The sequence below is a fragment of the Spinacia oleracea genome, chromosome 2 (genome assembly GCF_020520425.1).
Source record: "Spinacia oleracea cultivar Varoflay chromosome 2, BTI_SOV_V1, whole genome shotgun sequence".
NCBI lineage: Eukaryota > Viridiplantae > Streptophyta > Magnoliopsida > Caryophyllales > Amaranthaceae > Spinacia > Spinacia oleracea.
The window spans coordinates 74,975,534-74,995,597 of record NC_079488.1 but is presented as its reverse complement, the minus strand read 5'-3'; the positions used below and the strand labels follow the sequence as shown (position 1 = coordinate 74,995,597).

The window sequence follows — 20,064 nt, the reverse complement described above, 5'->3', positions numbered from 1 at the left end:
CATCTTGTTCCCCCCGGAAGTCAGTGCACCAGCTTCGTTATCACCAACTGCTGAAAGAGCATCACTCTCATCAAGACGTAACACAATATTCATAATACCTTCTATGACCAAATCCAACTTCTGCTCGGAAAGTGATCCACGGAGGGCAGCAGGTTCCACCGCATTCATAATCCGGTCATAGCGCTTAACTTCTTCTGTTTTCTCGGGATCATGATAAGCAACCTTCACAAGAGTGTGCTTGCGTTGTATATCTTTCCTCCATCGGTCAACTATATATCCAGCAGGCACATTTTCCACATCCTCCACGTCCAACACCTTAATGATGTGCCTACACATAATGCCGTGGCACTCGAAATGTTTGCAGTCACACTTTGCAAAAGAGGTCTCCTTGTTGAACATCACGACGTATATACGCTTCCGGCCTGCCAAAGATATTTCCTTTCTCAAGAACTTGGACCATACCCATACTTTGTCAGACACCGTATGCTCAACCTCCACATCAGAAACTACTTTCGAAGTAATAGGTGTTACGTAACATACCCGCATACATTGGATCTGGACTTCAACGAACTTCGCATCCGTATATAGTTTCTGGAACTTCCTCTCCACAGCAAACTCTCCAACCAAAGACCGAGTAAAACGACAGCAGTTCACATCAGCAGCTTTTTCATCATTGGCCCTACTTTCCATGGCCTTGCAGTACCTAGGAGCAAACTGATATAATCTCGTATTCTTCTTCAAGTACCCGTCGAAGAAACTGTTAATACTCTCAACCCTCTGAGTCGTCTGCATCCCCGCCCAAAAAATATGCTTCACATATGCAGGTATCCACATTTCTCGCTGATTATACAACCCTATACATTTAAAAAAGGTCATTAGGTAAATTAACAACAAAGGAATTGAACATGAAAGACATTCTCACCAAAGACAATGACATATATGAAATACCTACCACATTGCACATGTAAATCAAATATTTATTGTAGTTTGGTACATAATTAAATGAAAACGTGTACCAATCCAAAATGTTATCGCGGTTTCGTATGATGTATACTTTACCATATCACGATTAGAATTAAAAGTAGTACCAAACCATGATAAATACCTACTAGCCACTTGTAGCTTTCCTTAGCCTCCTTCAGCTTGAAAGTTTCCACCACTTCAGCCCAACCTTGTTCGAATTCAACAGGGGTCAAACTGTTGTATATGACATTCTGTAGGGCAACTTTTATTTGGGGAAAATCAGTCATCGAACCCAATTTTCGGCTGAACTTCTGCATAATATGCCACATACACCAACGATGTCTGGTTTTAGGCATTGGCATTGCTATTCTAATTGTCTTCCTCATAGCCGCATCCTGGTCGGTCATAATAGCATCGGGAGCTTTACCCCCCATACAAGACAACCATGCCCTAAAGAGCCAAACGAACGTTTCCGCGGTTTCATGAGACACTAATGCACATCCAAGCAAAATTGTTTGCCCATGGTGATTCACCCCAACAAAGTTCGAAAATGACAACTCATACTTGTTTGTCAAGTACGTGGAGTCAAAACAAACCACATCCCCAAAATACTCATACGCGGCTCTGCTACGAGCATCAACCCACATTACATCCTGCAACTTCCCTGTTTTATCAAGCCGGTGGAGATGGAAAAAATTTTGATTATCCTTTGTCATTTTATCTAAATAATTTATCATTACTACAGCATCCCCATCTCGTAGCCTCAATCGCATCCCCCTATTCAAAATATTATGCACGTCTTTCTTCGTAAAACCAATATTCTCTACACCATTCCTTCTTCCCGCTAAGTTATTGAAAATCTGAGCCACAGGTGCACCTGAATCGTGATCATTTTCAATCTGTTTCAGGATTGTCTGAGTTATTTTCCTGACCCGGAACATGGAAATATGGTTGGACTTGGTAGGAGTGGGAATGTGGTTCAAATGTTCAGTAACAACACTCTTCACAACCCATAAATTCTCTTTGGTCCGAGCCCCATATAGCATAACAGGGCAACTACACTTCTTCGTCTTCCTCTTAAGAATTGGTTCCTCTGCGCAGGTAACTACCCTGCCATTCACCATCCGCCGGTATTTTGGCCTTCCATGACACTCACACCTCCAAACATAGGTCCTCAGGGAATTCGATTTGCCCGTTTCACTGTCTTTCACCCTGCTCTTATTCCCTCCCATACACACTACACCAAAACCTTGTTGCTCCCCATAGGATCGAAAATAGTTATTCAATGCTTCCCAACTAGCAAAAGACATTCCAACAGAAGGGGTCGGTAGAACGGGACCTTTGTTCCGCTTCGTAGGAGTTGTATACATATCTACGTTAATGGTTGAAACCCCATCTCCATCACCAGGGCCGCCAATGTCTCCATCCTCCATACAAGTAGTGTTTCGCCCCACTCCCATTTCTCCGGATTCATCATAATTATCATCAAAATAACCTCATTCAGGTCATCATCATTTTCAATACACAATTCTTCATCTAATTCATCTCCTTCATCTAATGCTTCATCATAATCATCCACAACATCATCCTCGTCATCTTCCCAACGTTCTTCACCAACTTCTACCTCCTCAACTCCCCCATCTTCAGACTCTACACCATCACCTACCCCATCATCTTCGTCAAACCCATCATCACTACAATATTCCCCTACATCATCCAACAACTCTTCCTCCCCATCCAATTCAAGAACCTACATAATGAAATTTATTGTGTTTAATTTGGAGTATGGTACAGGATTCCGATACCAAACCTTAAAAATGTTTACCAATAAGTTCGTGTTCCCCATTGCCTTTTCCTCTTTTAACAAAATGTTTTCCGTAATTTCACAATTTATCAATAACAATACCCTAAATTTTATTCCAATCATCGTTGAGATCCTAATTATTATCCCAATCATCTTTATCCTAATTTTTCCCCCCATATTTTGTAACCAAATTCAAACCGTAATTTCAACGTTACTCAAATTTATAACATGGATAATAAAAAAATTCATACCATAACTAATTCTCAGTCTCTACTCACTGAATTGAATGACCTCGTTTTAATAAATATTTCGAAATTATTTTTTCACTAATAGTTGAATGCATTTATTGTATGAAAAAATGAAATATTTGGTTTATTTACAACTAATTACGGAAACTTGGAAACATACTTGGTTTAATTGCAACCTCCTTTTGCTTCCAACCACTCCTTCACCCTCCTTAGAAGTTCTCATTTCCGGCGCCTACCAATTTTTGGCCAACTTATCCACGCATACTTCATGACAAACACCATACACAAGGTGAGCCCAGCTTCCACATTCGAGGGCTTCATTCATACGGATTTCAAAATTTTAATCAAACAAACCAGATCTGAAAGATAATTATGAAATTGGGGGAAGAAATTGGGGGAAGAAATTAAACAGAATAGAAATTAAAGTTTACGAAAAAAAAATTATGCAAATAATTTCACCATTTTTGCCGCCTAAAATTTCAGCAGTGACATTGGCGCAATTGGGGAAATTTTCACTCTCTCTCTACAATTTCACCAAAATTCCATGGCGCTAAGAATTAACCCCCATTTCCTTTTTCTTTTCTAACTAAAATGACCCCACTTCTGATTTTAGTATTATTCTATTGCTAATATACCATTTAAATGGTATACCTAGTATACACAAAGACTTCCTCGATGACCTCCCGCTGGTTCCTTCAAGAATTTTTTGACATTCTCCTATTACTGAAAAACGCAATAATTTGACTCTCACTAGTACTTCCTCCGTTCCACAATAGATGCATTATTTCTCATTTGTGCACTATTCATCAATCAATTTTGACAACCTTTCTTTCACTGTTGTGTAAGAAAAAATATAGTCAAGTGAGATCTTGTTAAATTCGTATTAATGCAAGGAATCCAAATATCAACTTTTTATAACTTTTACTTATACGCATTTAGAGGTATTAATGTTCAAATAAGCGCGTTGGCATACGTGCAATGAGAAATGATACATCTATTGTGGAACGGAGGAAGTATTACTCAACGAGTATATATAATATAATAATAATACATATTGTATTACTAAAATATATTTAACTTAAAATTAAGAATAATTATATCATTGCCCTTGTGAGGTTTCCCCTTATGTTTTGATGGACAATTTGTCCTTGAATTAATACACTAAGCGCTCGCTTTCCCTCAAAAAAAAACATATCATTTGCCTGATAATATCTTCTTCTTTTTTTTGAATGAGCTACAAGGGCAATACAGTAATATCTATTTGTAGTAATATATTAAAAATCATTTCTAGGAATGTCTATGTTTTTTGATTGTTCTACTAGCTACGAGGAGTTCCCACCGCCTTTGGCGAGTGGACAAATCTCTCACGGGAGTTTGCATGGGTATCTCGATGGGCAGCACCCTCCCAGCTGAGGTTTTTTCATACCCAAGGCTCAAACCCGAAACATTGGTTAAGGAGCAAGAAGCCCTTAACCACTCACGCCAACCTCAGTTGGCGTTATGACATGGCATGCATGACATGTCTATGTGTCACGTATAACTAGGGGTATCAATGTGTCAGATTCCGATCGGGTGGAGTTTCACCCGCATCCACCCGTTTATCAATCCGCTCCACTGCATCCACCCATATGTCATACACAGATGATACGGGTGGATCGGGTGATTAACGGACGTACGTTTTATTTAAAAATATAAATAAATTACATCAACTCTAACTTATAGGGGGTGTTTGAGAGAAAAAGAGCTTTTTGGAGTGAATTAGAGGTTTGACATTTAGAAAAAGATAATTGGAAGTGTTTGGTTATGAGATGTTTAGAAGAGAGTTTTTGGGTGAAAAATATCAATATATGAGCTTTTTGCAATGAGAGGTTTGAAAAAGTGAATGAAAATGACTATTTGGTCCTAATATTGCCTTTAATTACACCCTACATACCTTGGTACCCTATATTATTTTTCAGGTAAAAACATTACTCACACTTCCTTTTTCATTTCACCCTATTTACTAGACTCGTTTTTTGTTGTAATAAATTTTATATTAACACTTTGAAGCAATTGAAAGCTATAGCAATCATGCTTGTAATATCATTAATAATATTTCTATATTTGCAAATAATATATTATTAAAAACAAAATTAAGAATAATTTTTTTTAAAAATAACTTAGTTTTATTTATTCAATGTTTTTTCAAAAAAAAAGAGAAAATAATCATATAACAGCAAACCGCTAACCGCTAACAGCTCATAACCAAACATGGCCTAGTCGTTTTCATCAATAAAAAATTAACAGGAAATGCTTTGTAAAAATAATTTGCAACAAGAATTAAAAATATTTTCTTGAATATATGATATTTTCATTAATTGAAATTTGGGTGGAAATATATTAAACGGATGGAGCGAGGGTCATTCGCAACCGACCCGACCCGTCACCCACTTTAGTTAGGGTATCCATTCTTTTAATAATTATTGGTGGATCGGGTAAATGAAAATCCATTTAGTATTATTATTCATTCATCAAATATTATGTCATGATGGACAACCAAAAATAAATCTAATGAGTTTTGAACACTTAACCTCAAGTGTTGAAGATAACGCTCATTACCATCTTAACCAACCACCAATTGTGGTTTATTACTCCACATTAGTTTATAAATACATGTTAAAATGATGTTTCAAACAACTAAATTTTTATATGAATTTTTATTTTTACGGACTATTTTATAAATAAATAAAAATTAAAGCATTAAGATAGTCATAAAGAGACATGTTGTCATGAGTCTCATAAAGATCAACTATAGAAATGTCTTGCATTCATCTTACATGGTGTATATTAAGTTGAATCACTTCGTTCCACTAGAAAGCAGATTATTCATATTCTAAGATGATCTTATTGGAAAAGTACTTTCCATAATAAATGATATAGTGTGCTTGTATGGCTTGAACTAAATGGATGTTTTTTTACATTGTGGACAATTTTTTTTTTTCAAATACAACGTATATCAAAATAACAGAAAATAAAAAGAATGGTGCCCCTCACACTTCAAAATTACACAATTTATATATAATGCAGAAGGGGAAAAATATATGAATTAGCATGTGACACAAGTTCTTGTTACTCGGATTCTAAAGTACCTTCTCAATGATAATTGTTCCCTAAAGATAACACATCTACCTTCCAACTTCGTATCCGACTAAAAGGCCGGAAAACATCAAGAATTGCTAAGATCTATGTGAAAATAATAATAATGGAGAAAATATGAATTTAAGGCTTCTACGTTTCTCTGCATACGTAGCGTAATTGAAATAAAGAAAATAATATATTAGGGAAGTGGAAAAAGAAATGAAAGCGTATGGTGTAAACCACATCCCACAATCAACATTTCAAAACATACCAATAATCGCAACGAACACGGACTAGACCTTGATGAGACACAAGGTCTCACCCGATGGACCGGGCGAAGGCGCCCAATGCAATCAGGTTCATAAGTAGTATTCTCATGTTTAAGGGATCCATAGCATTACAACACCAACAATTACATCCCCTTATAATACATGTGTGATTGTGTGAAGGCAAAGGGACAAACTAGGTCATATATGACTATATGAGCATGAAAGACAAGATTGATCGCAAATGACAATCACATAAAGACATGCATCCGGTCCTCCAACTTGCATATGCACATAATTGAATAACTTGTCATTTGCCTCAAAATTATTTGCCAACTTGTCATTTCTAAATTTCTAATAAGATTGTATTATTTATATATAGTAATTCACAATCACGAGAGAATTATTTTTTCTATATAAAAAGAAATCAAAAAATTCACGGGAGTATATTTGTTCTTCAAATCCAATAATGATCTAAAAACCTAACCATAGGAGAATCAAGGAATCTCTTAAAAGAGTGTTTTTATGGACCTACTAAAAAATATTCCTACGTACAATATGAAGTTATGCACTTCATGTTAAAATTTGTATAATATATAGTTTATGATTTGTGTTTATGTATATATTCAACATACTCGATCGGGACCAGGACAATTAGTGATCATGGAATTTTTGTTTCAAATGGCCTGGGTGTGAACTATTTCTTTATATGTTTGGTGCCACCTTTATATGGTTAGTCCATTATTGGAACCAATTCAAATAATACAAAGATTACAAAGAGATCTTAATGATATAATAGTCTATGAATCTTAAAATGTTTGTTCTAATTGACTTTTCAAAAATATAGAGAAAAAAGTTATCTAAATTTGATGAGAATAACTTTTTGTGGAATAATATACATGACGTGTTAACACTACAAGAAATTGTACTATTAACGACGGGAAATCCCGTCGCGAAAGGCCAATTATCGTTGATTAACGACGGGATTTTCTGTCGCGAACCCGTCATAAAAGGGGGCCGTCGTTAATAGAAATCCCGTCGTAAATCCGTCGTAAAACCGTCGTAAAAGACATTTGCGACGGTCATTCCCGTCATTGTCTGGTTGTTAGCCCCGTCGCAAAAGGCTTTTGCGACGGGATTTTTGACCCGTCGTAATTAGGTTGTCGTTAAAGATACAAATTCTTGTAGTGTAATCACATAATTGAAATAAATGATAATTTAAATAAGACTCATGTGAAATATACGTGGCACTAACATGAAAATGACATGCAATCTTTATGAAATAGTGAGAGTCTTGATAAAAAAAGGACGGTACGTAAATAATGTGTATGCTACTATCGACCTGCATTTGAGATTCAAATTCAAATTTCTGATTAACTTCAGTCAAATCATTATTAGTTAAGTTATAAATAATACCAAACACTTCCTCGTCATAACACAATAGTAGTACTTGACACATTAGATCAAAATACTTGATTTCTTTCTAGGAAATCTATGTACATTGAAACAATATATTTACAGGAAAATCTGTCATGAACATATTTCAGAAAACACGTGTTCTTAAGTAATGTAACAACGATTTAAAAGGATTTAGAAGTTCTCAATCTGATAATCCTTTTTGTTACATTAGAGAAACTCATGCTTTTAGATAACACGACAACAATTTATAAAAGGGCGTAGAGGTTCTCTATTAATCCTTTTTATTACACTACCTTCAATTCAATTTGAATAATTTTTCAATATATTATTATCTTTTTGAGTTTGAAATAATATTATCCAATTTTGATATGTAAAAAGGAATTTCTATGTGTCAAATTATAACAAATTCAAAACACATTTTTTATTTTTTTATATAAGAAGTTCAATTCTTTGAACCAATGTGGGTGGGTCGTCTAGATAATGATGAATATGAATCATTATAAATCTATATCTAGCTTGACTATCTAAGTTATTAATAATTGGTTCTCACCACCCTTTTATTATAAGGACATCCACCAAAAAGGACAACATAATACAAAAACAATTAATTACCTAAGTAGTTTGTGATAGTGCAACTTACCTTCCATAATTTCCTAGGAATAGAAAGCTAGCATCTTCTAATTAGGTTTTATAGTTAATCAAGATATTAATGCTGTGGTTTTTGAGGTGATTAAGACACTTAACCATCCCTACATTATTTGAGGTTGTGAATCAAAGAACAAATTGATGTTTGCAATTATCTCTCTGTCCTACTTATCCTTGTTGTGCACAAACCAAGGGGAAAACAACAACAAAAAATTGAATCCGGTTTTCAAGACAATTACATAGGAAAAACGTACATACCAGTATACAACTAACTATATATGTCAACCATACTACTTTGTTCTTGATGTTCGATTACAACTTTAAGGTACGTACAATTTCATACTTATGAGCTTTTTAGTCATGAAAAACGAGAATATATGGAATGTATGGGATCACATTGTACTAGTTGTTAGATGTTGCAGTCGATGTTGCGTTTGATTTCCATATTAATCAGTGTTTAATTATATAGGCAAATTAAAGATAGTAATTAGTTAATGCGTTAGAAGTAGGAGTATATAATTGGCGAGTGGGGTGATAATATAGAAACATAAAAGTTGTTTATTTGTCATATTAATACGGAATTCTGAAATTACAATTACTTCACGTTGTACGATATTTACAAAAGAAATAAAAATTAAAAAATACGACACATATCAAATTAGACCAAATAATGTTAGTATGTACATAGTAGGTGTTTGTCTGAATGGAAAATAGTAATGCTAGTCTGTAGGTGTTTGCCTGAATGAGAATTATGGATTGGCGTAGTGGTTGAAGGAGGGCCTTCAACCTCTGTGATAGGAGTTCGATTCTCACCCCTTGCAACTGGCAAGAGGATCCCCCGCCCCCCCTCGTCGCAAGGGAAGCTTCATCCTACCTTTAGGGGGAAAAAAGAAAAAAAAAAGGGTTAGAGCCACCGGAGGGTTTTGTGCTCATCCAAGGCTATGCTTTTTTTGTGTCCATGCTGGACAATGCTTTTTTCGTGTTGACATGCCGTGGCCCGACCCAGCTCCGCGATATGTTTAATTCTTTAGCAACAACCCTTCCCTCTCCCCGACCCCAATTTTCTATGACAATATAAATAATAGTCGTCTCAATTCTAACCCGTGCATTAGAGATCAAACAAAACACCAATACGCCTCCGGACAAGCTAGGGTGCATTCTCTTCCACTACTTTTTCACCTTCGAATCGTTTCCACTTTCCAATATTTTCAACAAAGCAAGGTAATAGTCGTCATATTCACCCTATTTCAAAAACAGTGGTAGTTGAGCAAGTTCATTTCCTCTCTCCCCTAGTTCCCTCCTTCCATGCACAGTCACTATATTTCCATTCCATTTTATTATTTTTCTTTAATCTTTTCCCAAAATAAAAAATACTGTCCATTAATTCTGATTTATATACAAAACTACTGATTATATTCCCACTCTCACAACATCAACGGTTAATATTAATAAATATAACTTGTACCATTTCCCCTTCCCTAAAATAAACACCCATCCAAAAAACTATAACATGGGACCAATTTATATATATTCTACATGTCCCTATAAATATACCTTACACCTTACAAAACCAACTATACTCCCCTCTCCCCAAAAAAAAAAACTTAGGAGATTGAGCCATAGATAGGGCCGGTGCAACTACGTGGTACGTGTTTCTTGTAGTGTTATAATTAACGAGCATGAAACTAGACGAAGATCATCGAACCATGTCTGTAGAGGAGAAAGAAGATACGTCGATAAGTGTACCTAATAATATAGGGATACATAATGTCCCATTACCACCAAAAAAATCCACATTACAAAAACTCAAACTTAAACTTTCTGAAATCTTCTTCCCAGATGACCCACTTCATCAATTCAAGAACAAAAATGTTAAAACTAAATTGATTCTGGGTTTTCAGTACGTGTTCCCGATTCTTCAATGGCTTCCTACTTATGGTATTCAACTCTTTAGATCTGATCTTGTTGCTGGACTCACCATTGCTAGCCTAGCCATACCACAGGTAATCATTTCATTTTTTTTATTTATCCTTTTTGTTTCATTTTTGGATATTGGATAAAATATGGTATAAGGAAACATATTATAAAGATTTTGTTATAAATGGTAAGGGATTATTGATGATTATTGCAATATTATTTTGTTTATTCTTTATTTTAGAATCTCAAATAGTGTCATAAATAAATGCGTTTGTTTCATTTATCAAAATACAATAGTACTCAGTAATAAGTATCAAGTGTATATTTTGATTACCAATATAGCCATTGCGACTTTCCCTTTTTTTTTTTTTTTTTTTTTTTATGTATATTTTGATGACGCAAATCGCGTAGTTTTTTTTAATTGTGAATGAGCTTAAGGAGCGCAGTAAAACAGTGAAAAGCATATCTCCATCTTTAAATTATATTTTTCTTCCATTCCTATTTTCTATTGTCCTTAAATATATACTACGTATGGAGCATAAGAAGTATGTCACATTTTATATTTAATATGCGTGTTTCCTGGTTTTAACTTACATGAGCTTATTAGAACTTATCAAGACATATTAGTTTTAACTGTAAATTGAACATCAGAGTCCTTATTTTTTCCTGACTTTATCGTATCTAAACTTAGCGCGGAGTAAAATTTTAAGTGTAACTAAAGTGAGTAGAACACGACTTAAGAAAATTAAAATTTTAAACTTATTTGTACTAAACTTAATGATACAATCAACACATGACTTTGAGTATGACTAATTTAAGTTGTGTCTCATACGTAAAATTTAAAGGGTGAAGATAATTTATATAATTCTTTTATCAATACTAAATACTAGAAGAAAAAAAAAACATTCATAGCTACTCGAAATTAGTACTAGTTGTTTGTCGGTGAAAATTTCTATTTATGATATTTTTTTTTTGTTTAATATGAGAAAATGAAAAACATATACAAAGTACAAAATAACATTATTCTATATATCATCCTTACATTGGGGGAATCTTGGTTCTCCAATAACTATCGAGCTATAATTTTTATTTGATTTTGTAAGTTGGGGATATCATTGGTATTTAAATGCATAGTTCACGCAATTTTTATCGATAAAGCTTAAACCTAATAATTAAGATTAAGAACCTAATAATTAAGATTAAGAATATGTGTACGATGAGTTATAATTATTTATCCCTAAAAAAAAGTTATAATTTTTGAATCTCTCTCCTCATATGTAACTTTTTGTTACCCTCCTAATTCATTGGCACCAAAAATGTAATTCACACAATTTTTACACAAGGTTCTCTACCTCTCTTTAGCCTTTAATTTTATTCTTTTTAACCGTTTGACAAAAGGGTTTGTAGCCATTAAAGGTGTATGGGAATTGAAGTGCGTCGTACAATTTAGAGTGATGATCCTTGGAACTCATTATTTGAACCCATTGTTCAAGACTTGAAGGCCCCACCCCACGCACATTGGCCTATCCTGCTATCATTCATCACCCGAAAAATATACGAGTAAAGAAATTATATCATACTCGTAATATATAACATGAATTCGGTATATGCATGACTCTTTAGACAAGCTTAAACCTAACTCAAATTAGAAAGTCCTTTCTTGTTTTTTGGTGAGAATCTAAGCCCCAACTCCTCTATCTCTAATTTCTCAACTTTCTTTCGTTAACACCGTGTTCAGAAGTTTCTTGATTGCTATTTAAAATACTTTCTTTGAACTAATTAAGTTTTTTTTACTTTGAAATTACTTAGTTGGTTAGTGCAAAGAAATGTTGAGAAATTAACCTTCCTGGTGTGACGATTATTACTTACTTTATTTCTTGATATTTTTTATTCATAATTATGCTTATAATTAATGAGCTTGTTAACTAATTTTTTTAACAATTGTAAGTTGGTAAGTTTTTCTATGCGAATAATTTGATAGGTTTAAGTACGTTTTCTAGTCTCTACCTAGGTTGCACCAAAACGGATACGGACACGGACACGGTCACAATACGGGTACGGAGATACGCCATCTTAAAAATGACGGACACGGGGACACGGGAAATAATAATATTAAAATAATATAATATATCAAAGAAAATTAAAATCATTAATAAAATAATATGCAAAAAGTAATTAAATTTATTATCGACATTCAAATAAGAAAATAGAACTATAGTACATAAAATGACACGATAATCTTCTCCTCTCACATCCCTCATTTTTTGTTCTTCCCTTGTGAAATATTAATTAATATTGAAATATGTGTTCAAGACGTGCCCATCGTGTTCCGGTCTTGTGTCTCGTGTCCTAATTTTTCAAAAAAAACCGGACACGTGATTTCGCGTGTCGGACACATATTTTCGCGTGTCCAAGGCGTGTCGGTGTCCAATACGTGTCGGACACGGGACACGGCAGCCCAATGGCGTGTCCGTGCTTCCCAGGTCTCTACTTCTCTAGACTGAGTACTTAAAGAATATTTTTTGTTTAATTAGAAAAAGTGTCACATTTAATTAGAACCTCATCATGACCAATTGGTAAACGGTACATCCGGTTGTACGTACCTCTACATGCAAACGGGTAGTTTTGGTTTTTAACCCCTCAAAAAGCACAATTTTATAGTTTAAAGCACATTTTTACAGGTTAAAGTACATTTTTATAGCTTAAAAGCAGATACATTTCAAAAGAACACATTGTTAGTACAAAAAAATATACAAGCGAAGAATTTGAGAGGATATGTAAACTGATGTTGGTTGCTCACCTTTTAAGTTTAGGGTTTTTCCCAATTGGAAGAAGATATTCAATATCATAATATTTGAAAAACATATGTGCATTAAAATGTGCTTTTAAACTAAAAAAATGTGCTTTTAAACTGAAACATGTGCTTTTTTTGAGGGATTAAAAAATACAAAACGATCTGATTGCATGTAAAGCTACCTACAACCGGGTATACCTAATAGTTTATGCTCATCATGACTCAATTAATAAAATAGTATATTCTCCAATCTTTAAAATACTCATTGCACCCAAAAAATTAAAATTTGATCTAAAATGAAAAGACAGACATTGACCTAGACGGAATGCAATAGAAACTTCGGTTTAGCAAACCAATTAATTTCAAAACTTTAAGAACCAAAATTGATGAATTTGCACTTGTTCATGGCAGGGTATAAGTTACGCAAAGCTTGCAAATCTACCTCCCATAATTGGATTATGTAAGCACTTAATCACTATTTTGCATTACTAATCAAAGAATTTCCTTAGTTTAATTCACTAATTTGGGACTGAAATATCTGCAGATTCAAGTTTTGTACCACCAATAATATACTCTGTTCTTGGGAGTTCCAAACATCTGGGTGTTGGTCCAGTTTCCATAGCATCTCTTGTAATGGGTGCAATGCTAACCGAATTCGTCTCACCAGTTGATCAATCTGACCTCTATCTCAAACTTGCTTTCACTTCCACCCTCTTTGCCGGATTATTCCAGGCCTCTTTGGGCTTTTTCAGGTACAATCCACGAAAACTTGCATACAACGGGTGTATTTCTTGTATATAATTTGGGAATTGGGATGACTAAGCAATGTTGTTATGCGACAAAGACGCACAGTGTAGTCTATTTGGGTTAAAGTTAGTGTTCTTTTTTTGATAGATATGGAGTCCTTTCTTGCACTAGTGAAACACGTAAACTCGTAAAGTGCATAACTTGAGAATTCAATGAATTTATGTTAATGGGAATCTTTTACATTATGATGTTGATGGGATTTTAGTGTTGATGGATTCCCAATTTCCCAAATTGCATTCAAACTGTTTGATAAAATGCTTAAGAGAAGATTTTACTAGCAATAATGGTTAGTTATAGTGTTAATTACTATGTTGGGATGCTTTGACTGATGTCTAATCAAATGATTTAATTAATTAATAGGTTGGGTTTTATAATTGATTTCTTATCAAAGGCCACATTGATTGGGTTCATGGCTGGAGCAGCAGTCATTGTCTCCCTTCAACAGCTCAAAGGGTTGCTTGGGATTACTCATTTCACCAGCAAGATGCAAATTATCCCTGTTATGTCTTCTGTTTTTAGCCACACAAATGAGGTAACCTTTAATTTCCAAAAATAGTACCTTTTTTTTTGATGGAATATAGTACTTAATTACTAATGAGTAACGAATCATTTGTGCGGTGTAATCCTTATCGCGAACAAATTGTTCTAATTTACATATTAGCATGGTATTGGTGCCTTTGAACTGCATGCTTCCGTTTATGTTAATCCTTCTAAATGTTCGACTGATATGAAAAAGTTACAAGTCCTGGAAATCCAAAACTAGTGTATGAAATACGCGCTAAAATGGAGGAAGTTAAGAACTTAGGAAGGTATAGAATTCCTGCAGACTGCAGTTAACTAAACAATTGTACTCTTGATGATATCTTACATCCAACCATATATCCGAGAAAGTTTTGAGAACCTTCAATGTAATTGTTATATTTTTGACTCAAAATAAATTACTAAGATTATGTGTTTATGTCTATTTTTTTTTCTTTTATGGTTGCAGTGGTCATGGCAAACAATTGTTATGGGGATCAGTTTTCTCGTATTTCTTCTGACAGCAAGACAGATTGTAAGCCATTCATTCATTCATTCATTCATTCATATTGTGAACTAGATTTCATTCCTACATGTGTAAATTGCACTACTGATAGACCTGATGGTCCTCCTTTGGTTATCGTCTTAATTGTTTTTATGTTGTTGTTTCTATTTCTTCAACTTTCAGAGCGCAAAGAAGCCTAGGTTCTTCTGGATATCAGCCGCTGCTCCTTTAACATGTGTGATCCTATCAACCCTTATAGTATTTTGTCTCAGGTCCTATACAGATAAGATTTCCAAAGTAAGGATGGTCACATTTTGGTTGCTTTGTTTCTTTTTCTTTTTCGCCTTTTGTTTCCTTTCGTTGGTTGGGACGACTTGACATTAACTTCTATATCCAGTGAACACTATAGTGCTTTTTTTCCCACTGTGAGTGACCTTACATGCCTCAAAAGGAATGGAAGTGGAACTTTGAATCTTAATCAACTTTTTTCAAAAGATTTTGGAATCTGTCTTTCTTTAAACCAAAGTATGTAAGATTTGGCCTGCTGAATATTAGCCACGTAAAGTTATTGGGTGGTCCGATTCCATGATTGTTGATATTTCATGTACATCAGGTCCATTTCTTCCCCACTAATTAATGTCACATCTGCTGCCATAGTAGTAATAATTTCAAAGTCACCATCTGAATGGAACTTTAGCCTTGTTTGGCTTTGTCACGCTGTTAGTTGGCTTTTAGCTATTTTGCCACATATCTTTGTAAACAAGCCAAGTGGACCAACCAACAACTGATTGCCAAAGAAGAGCCTTTAGTCAAATGATCAGCGTAACCACGGAAATAAATGGCTGATTTTATTCTTAGTTCAATTTAATTTTGTATTAATTACTACTAACATATCGTACTTTTAGAAGCAATTAGTTGTTGATTTTTGTTAATTGAGTTATTCTGTTTCGGGAAACAGATTGGTCAACTTCCCAAGGGTCTGAATCCTCCTTCAGTAAACATGCTATACTTCCACAGTTCTCATGTTGCACTGGCTGCAAAGACAGGTCTCATAACTGGTATTTTGTCTCTAACTGTAAGTGACAATTAGTTCCTTATCGCCCTCTTTCAATTCCTTTCAAAGTACAAGATTATGCATATTTCACAGAAATTCAACTGAATTACACTCTAAATATCATATGAATGGGTTTTACCTCTACCAGGAAGGAATCGCAGTTGGTAGAACATTCGCTTCCTTGGAGAATTATCAAGTGGATGGGAACAAAGAAATGATGGCAATAGGCGTAATGAACATTGTTGGTTCATGCTCCTCATGCTACGTGACTACAGGAGCGTTTTCTCGGTCTGCTGTGAACTATAATGCTGGAGCTAAGACGGCTTTCTCCAACATAGTGATGGCAACTGCAGTACTAGTCACTCTGCTATTCCTGATGCCCCTCTTCTACTATACCCCCAATGTTGTTTTAGCAGCAATCATTATAACAGCTGTTATTGGACTGGTAGACTACCAAGGTGCTCTTAAGTTATGGAAAGTTGACAAACTTGATTTTGTGGCTTGTTTGAGCTCCTTTTTCGGTGTTCTCTTCATCTCAGTGCCTTCCGGACTTTCCCTTGCTGTAATACTCCAATATTCTCAGTTCATATTTTCTCGAAGTTGTCCCTTTATGATGATGAAATGTTAAACTAATCTAATGATATATTTTGCCTTAAATTTCCAGGTTGCAATATCAGTATTCAAGGTTCTCCTGCATATAACTAGACCAAACATCGTGACTATGGGAAACATCGCGGGCACTCAACTGTTCCAAAGCCTTGAGCGTTACAAGAATGCCTCAAGAATCCCATCATTCCTGATTTTAGGAGTCGAAGCTCCTATTTACTTTGCAAATTCAACTTACCTCCAAGAACGGTAATTGTTATCATCGTTCTTTTAGATTTATTATTAGGGCCTTTTGTCGAAGTATGTCATTAACATATGAGCTGAACTTCCTGCAGAATACTACGATCTATCAGGGAGGAGGAAGAGTGGATCAAATCCAACAAGGAGCTTCCGCTTAAATTTGTAATTTTAGACATGACAGGTACATTTTCATCAAATTCCCGGGTTAATTAACTTTTCTACTATATAGTTTCTACCATGGAATTCTAGCTAAAACTAAGCAAGATTCAAACAACTCAATATGCAGCGGTGACAGCCATTGATACGAGTGGAATCGACACCATCCAGGAGCTCGGGAAGATCATCCAGAAAAGATCATTACAGGTGGCTCTTGTAAACCCGGTTGGGAGTGTGATGGAGAAGCTTCACAAATCAAAGGTGCTTGAATTATTTGGTTCTAATAATGGTGTTTATATGTCAGTTGGAGAAGCCATTTTAGATTTGACAACTTCAAGGAAGGTGGAAGGCTTAGCTTAATTAGGTTTGTGGCATCTAATTCCTTCTAAAAATGAGTGTAAGAACTCCATCATTTGGAGTGATTGTTGCCAATTAGAACTAATTAAATCTATATAATAAGTATATATGTTACGAGAAAAATGTAAATAATTTCGATTTGACTATTGGTTCAAGTGTTCAACCCTATTTTTATCCTTTTGATTGTCATGAACATCAAGATTTACCCCCCCCAAAAAAAAAAAACTGAGAATGGGCATGGTGTAAGAACTTAGAAGTAAAGGGAATTTGCACAAAGTGGTATATTATTATCAATCATATGCATCTATTATATGCAAATGTAACATCATACATTTACGAGAAATAATTAGGGAAATATAAAAAAACATACAATTGGTAGCAAAGTTTGCTAAGAAATGATGCTTGAAAGTAAATGATTTAAAACAAATGGAAGTACAAACACTATCTGGTTTTGGTTTTTGTCCTTCAGTGTCGTGATGGTGTTTCATGGGCAACAACAGTTGCTCCTACAGACTTTTTACCAATCCCGCTTCCGATTCCTCCACCAATTCCCTTCCAAATACCTCCTCCAATTCCACCACCAATACCTTTTCCAATTCCTCCTCCAATTCCTTTACCGTATCCACCTCCGATACCTCCACCTACGCCCTTCCAAATACCTCCACCAATTCCACCACCGATTCCTTTATAGATACCTCCGCTAATTCCACTTCCAATTCCTTTGTAGATGCCTCCGCCGATTCCACCACCAATACCTTTTCCAATTCCTCCTCCAATGCCTTTATCGTAGCCCCCTCCGATGCCTCCACCAACTCCCTTCCATATGCCTCCACCTACTCCTCCAACAATACCTCCGCCTACTCCACCTCCAATGCCGTGTCCTATTCCTCCTCCAATACCATGTCCTATTCCTCCTCCAATTCCTTTATAGATGCCACCTCCAATACCTCCTCCAATACCCTTCCAAATACCTCCACCTACTCCCCCGCCAATTCCCTTTCCAATGCCTCCCCCTATTCCACTACCAATGCCACTACCTATGCCGCCTCCAATGCCTTTGCCTATTCCTCCTCCAATGCCTTTTCCTATTCCCCCACCAACTCCACCAACAACACCACCACCTACTACTCCTCCTACGCCTCCTCCGATACCTTTTCCTATTCCTCCTCCAATTCCTTTGCCTATTCCCCCGCCAACTCCTCCAACAACACCACCGCCGACTCCTGCTCCTACGCCTCCTCCAATACCTTTTCCTATTCCTCCTCCAATTCCTTTACCTATCCCTCCACCAACTCCTCCAACAATACCACCGCCGACTCCTGCTCCTACACCTCCTCCAATACCTTTGCCTATTCCTCCTCCAATTCCTTTGCCTATTCCTCCACCAACTCCTCCAACAATGCCACCACCGACTACTCCTCCTACACCTCCTCCAACTCCTTTGCCAATTCCTCCACCAACACCACCCCCGCTTCCTCCTCCTACACCTCCGCCGCTTCCACCATAATGTTTTTTCCCGCTGTGGTGCTTCCCACCACCGCCTCCATAGTAGCCACCCTTCCCATGACCTCCTCCACCACCACCACCACCGACAACACCTCCTGAGCCACCTCCAACTCCAGCTCCCCCTCCGGCGCCACCACCACCACCTCCATAGTAACCACCCTTTCCATGTCCTCCAGAGCCACCTCCAACACCAGCACCACTTCCTCCTTTCCCGTAGCAATCAGGCTTCCCTACTACTCCTACTCCAACTCCTTTCCCAATGCCAAAACCCCACCCTTTCTTCCATCCAACAACACCACCAACTACTCCGCCAGCAACCCCACCACCAACTCCACCAAAATACGTCTCCGGCTTCTTCACATCATCTCCCTCCTTTTTACTAAGATCCCTAGCCTCTACACTCAAAGAAGCAGCCACTAAAGCCACTACGACTAAGCATAGTACTAAAGTTAACTTTCTCGCCATAACTAAAAATTAAGTATGTATGAAACCCTTAACCCTACTCTTCACTATGCCGATATATTACTCCCTCACTCTACTTGATGAATATATAATGCCAGAGTCACATAATGAATTGATCAATCGATATAAAATTAATGCGCGGTCCATCGAAGTAGTTGGATCGAATAGTCTCTTTATTATAAATAAAAATTACAAACAAAATATTTACAAATGAAATTAAAGGTCGTATATAGTTGGGAAATATAAAGTTTGTACATAAAATTACAACCACGTACAGATAAGCATGCAACTAACACCCGTCATGCATGCAAATTTACGTGATCTTTAATTAGTTGTTGTTGCATGCAATAAATAGAGCATTCATGGACGTATTACTGCCCCGCCGTCCCGCCTCTTCTCTGTCATAAACACAGAGGCAACTAACCGTAAACTCTTATGATAGGCTCATAAACCTGCAACTAACTTTTTGTCGGTACAGTACTATTTTCTACTTCATTTCCTAACTGTTTTCTAATTCCAGCCTGCACTCATTATTACTATTTCGATAGATCTACTTCACAATGGGGAACAAATAATTGGTATGGTGTAGTGTGTTATTTTACTAATTGGGTCATTAGTTATATATATGTTTACTACATTGCACGTACTTATCAATTAGTTAATGACTTTGGGCAAATAA

At 35.9% G+C, this 20,064-nt stretch overlaps 2 protein-coding genes across 2 annotated transcripts; one reads left to right on the top strand and one right to left on the bottom strand.

Annotated features, from left to right (window-relative positions):
- The first annotated feature begins 9,572 nt into the window (after positions 1-9,572).
- Positions 9,573-17,610, top strand: LOC110778161 (probable sulfate transporter 3.4). The gene is made up of 11 exons (XM_021982727.2): positions 9,573-10,465; positions 13,585-13,633; positions 13,718-13,925; positions 14,341-14,512; positions 14,969-15,034; positions 15,188-15,301; positions 15,963-16,079; positions 16,207-16,620; positions 16,723-16,913; positions 17,000-17,085; positions 17,191-17,610. The coding sequence occupies exons 1-11, from the start codon at positions 10,142-10,144 to the stop codon at positions 17,418-17,420; spliced, it is 1,971 nt and encodes a 656-aa protein (XP_021838419.1). The 5' UTR covers positions 9,573-10,141; the 3' UTR covers positions 17,421-17,610.
- A 272-nt stretch (positions 17,611-17,882) lies between these two features.
- LOC110778162 (glycine-rich cell wall structural protein-like) lies at positions 17,883-19,388 on the bottom strand. The gene has a single exon (XM_021982728.2). It carries the CDS (start codon positions 19,386-19,388, stop codon positions 17,883-17,885), a length of 1,506 nt encoding a protein of 501 aa, XP_021838420.1.
- Positions 19,389-20,064: the final 676 nt, after the last annotated feature.

Bases quoted from the DNA above. Each gene is read 5' to 3' on its own strand.
- LOC110778161 (XM_021982727.2), top strand. From the start codon at position 10,142: ATGAAACTAGACGAAGATCATCGAACCATGTCTGTAGAGGAGAAAGAA. The intron at 10,466-13,584 runs GTAATCATTTCA...TGTTCATGGCAG, and splicing joins CTAGCCTAGCCATACCACAG to GGTATAAGTTACGCAAAGCT. The intron at 17,086-17,190 runs GTACATTTTCAT...CTCAATATGCAG, and splicing joins TGTAATTTTAGACATGACAG to CGGTGACAGCCATTGATACG.
- LOC110778162 (XM_021982728.2), bottom strand. From the start codon at position 19,388: ATGGCGAGAAAGTTAACTTTAGTACTATGCTTAGTCGTAGTGGCTTTA.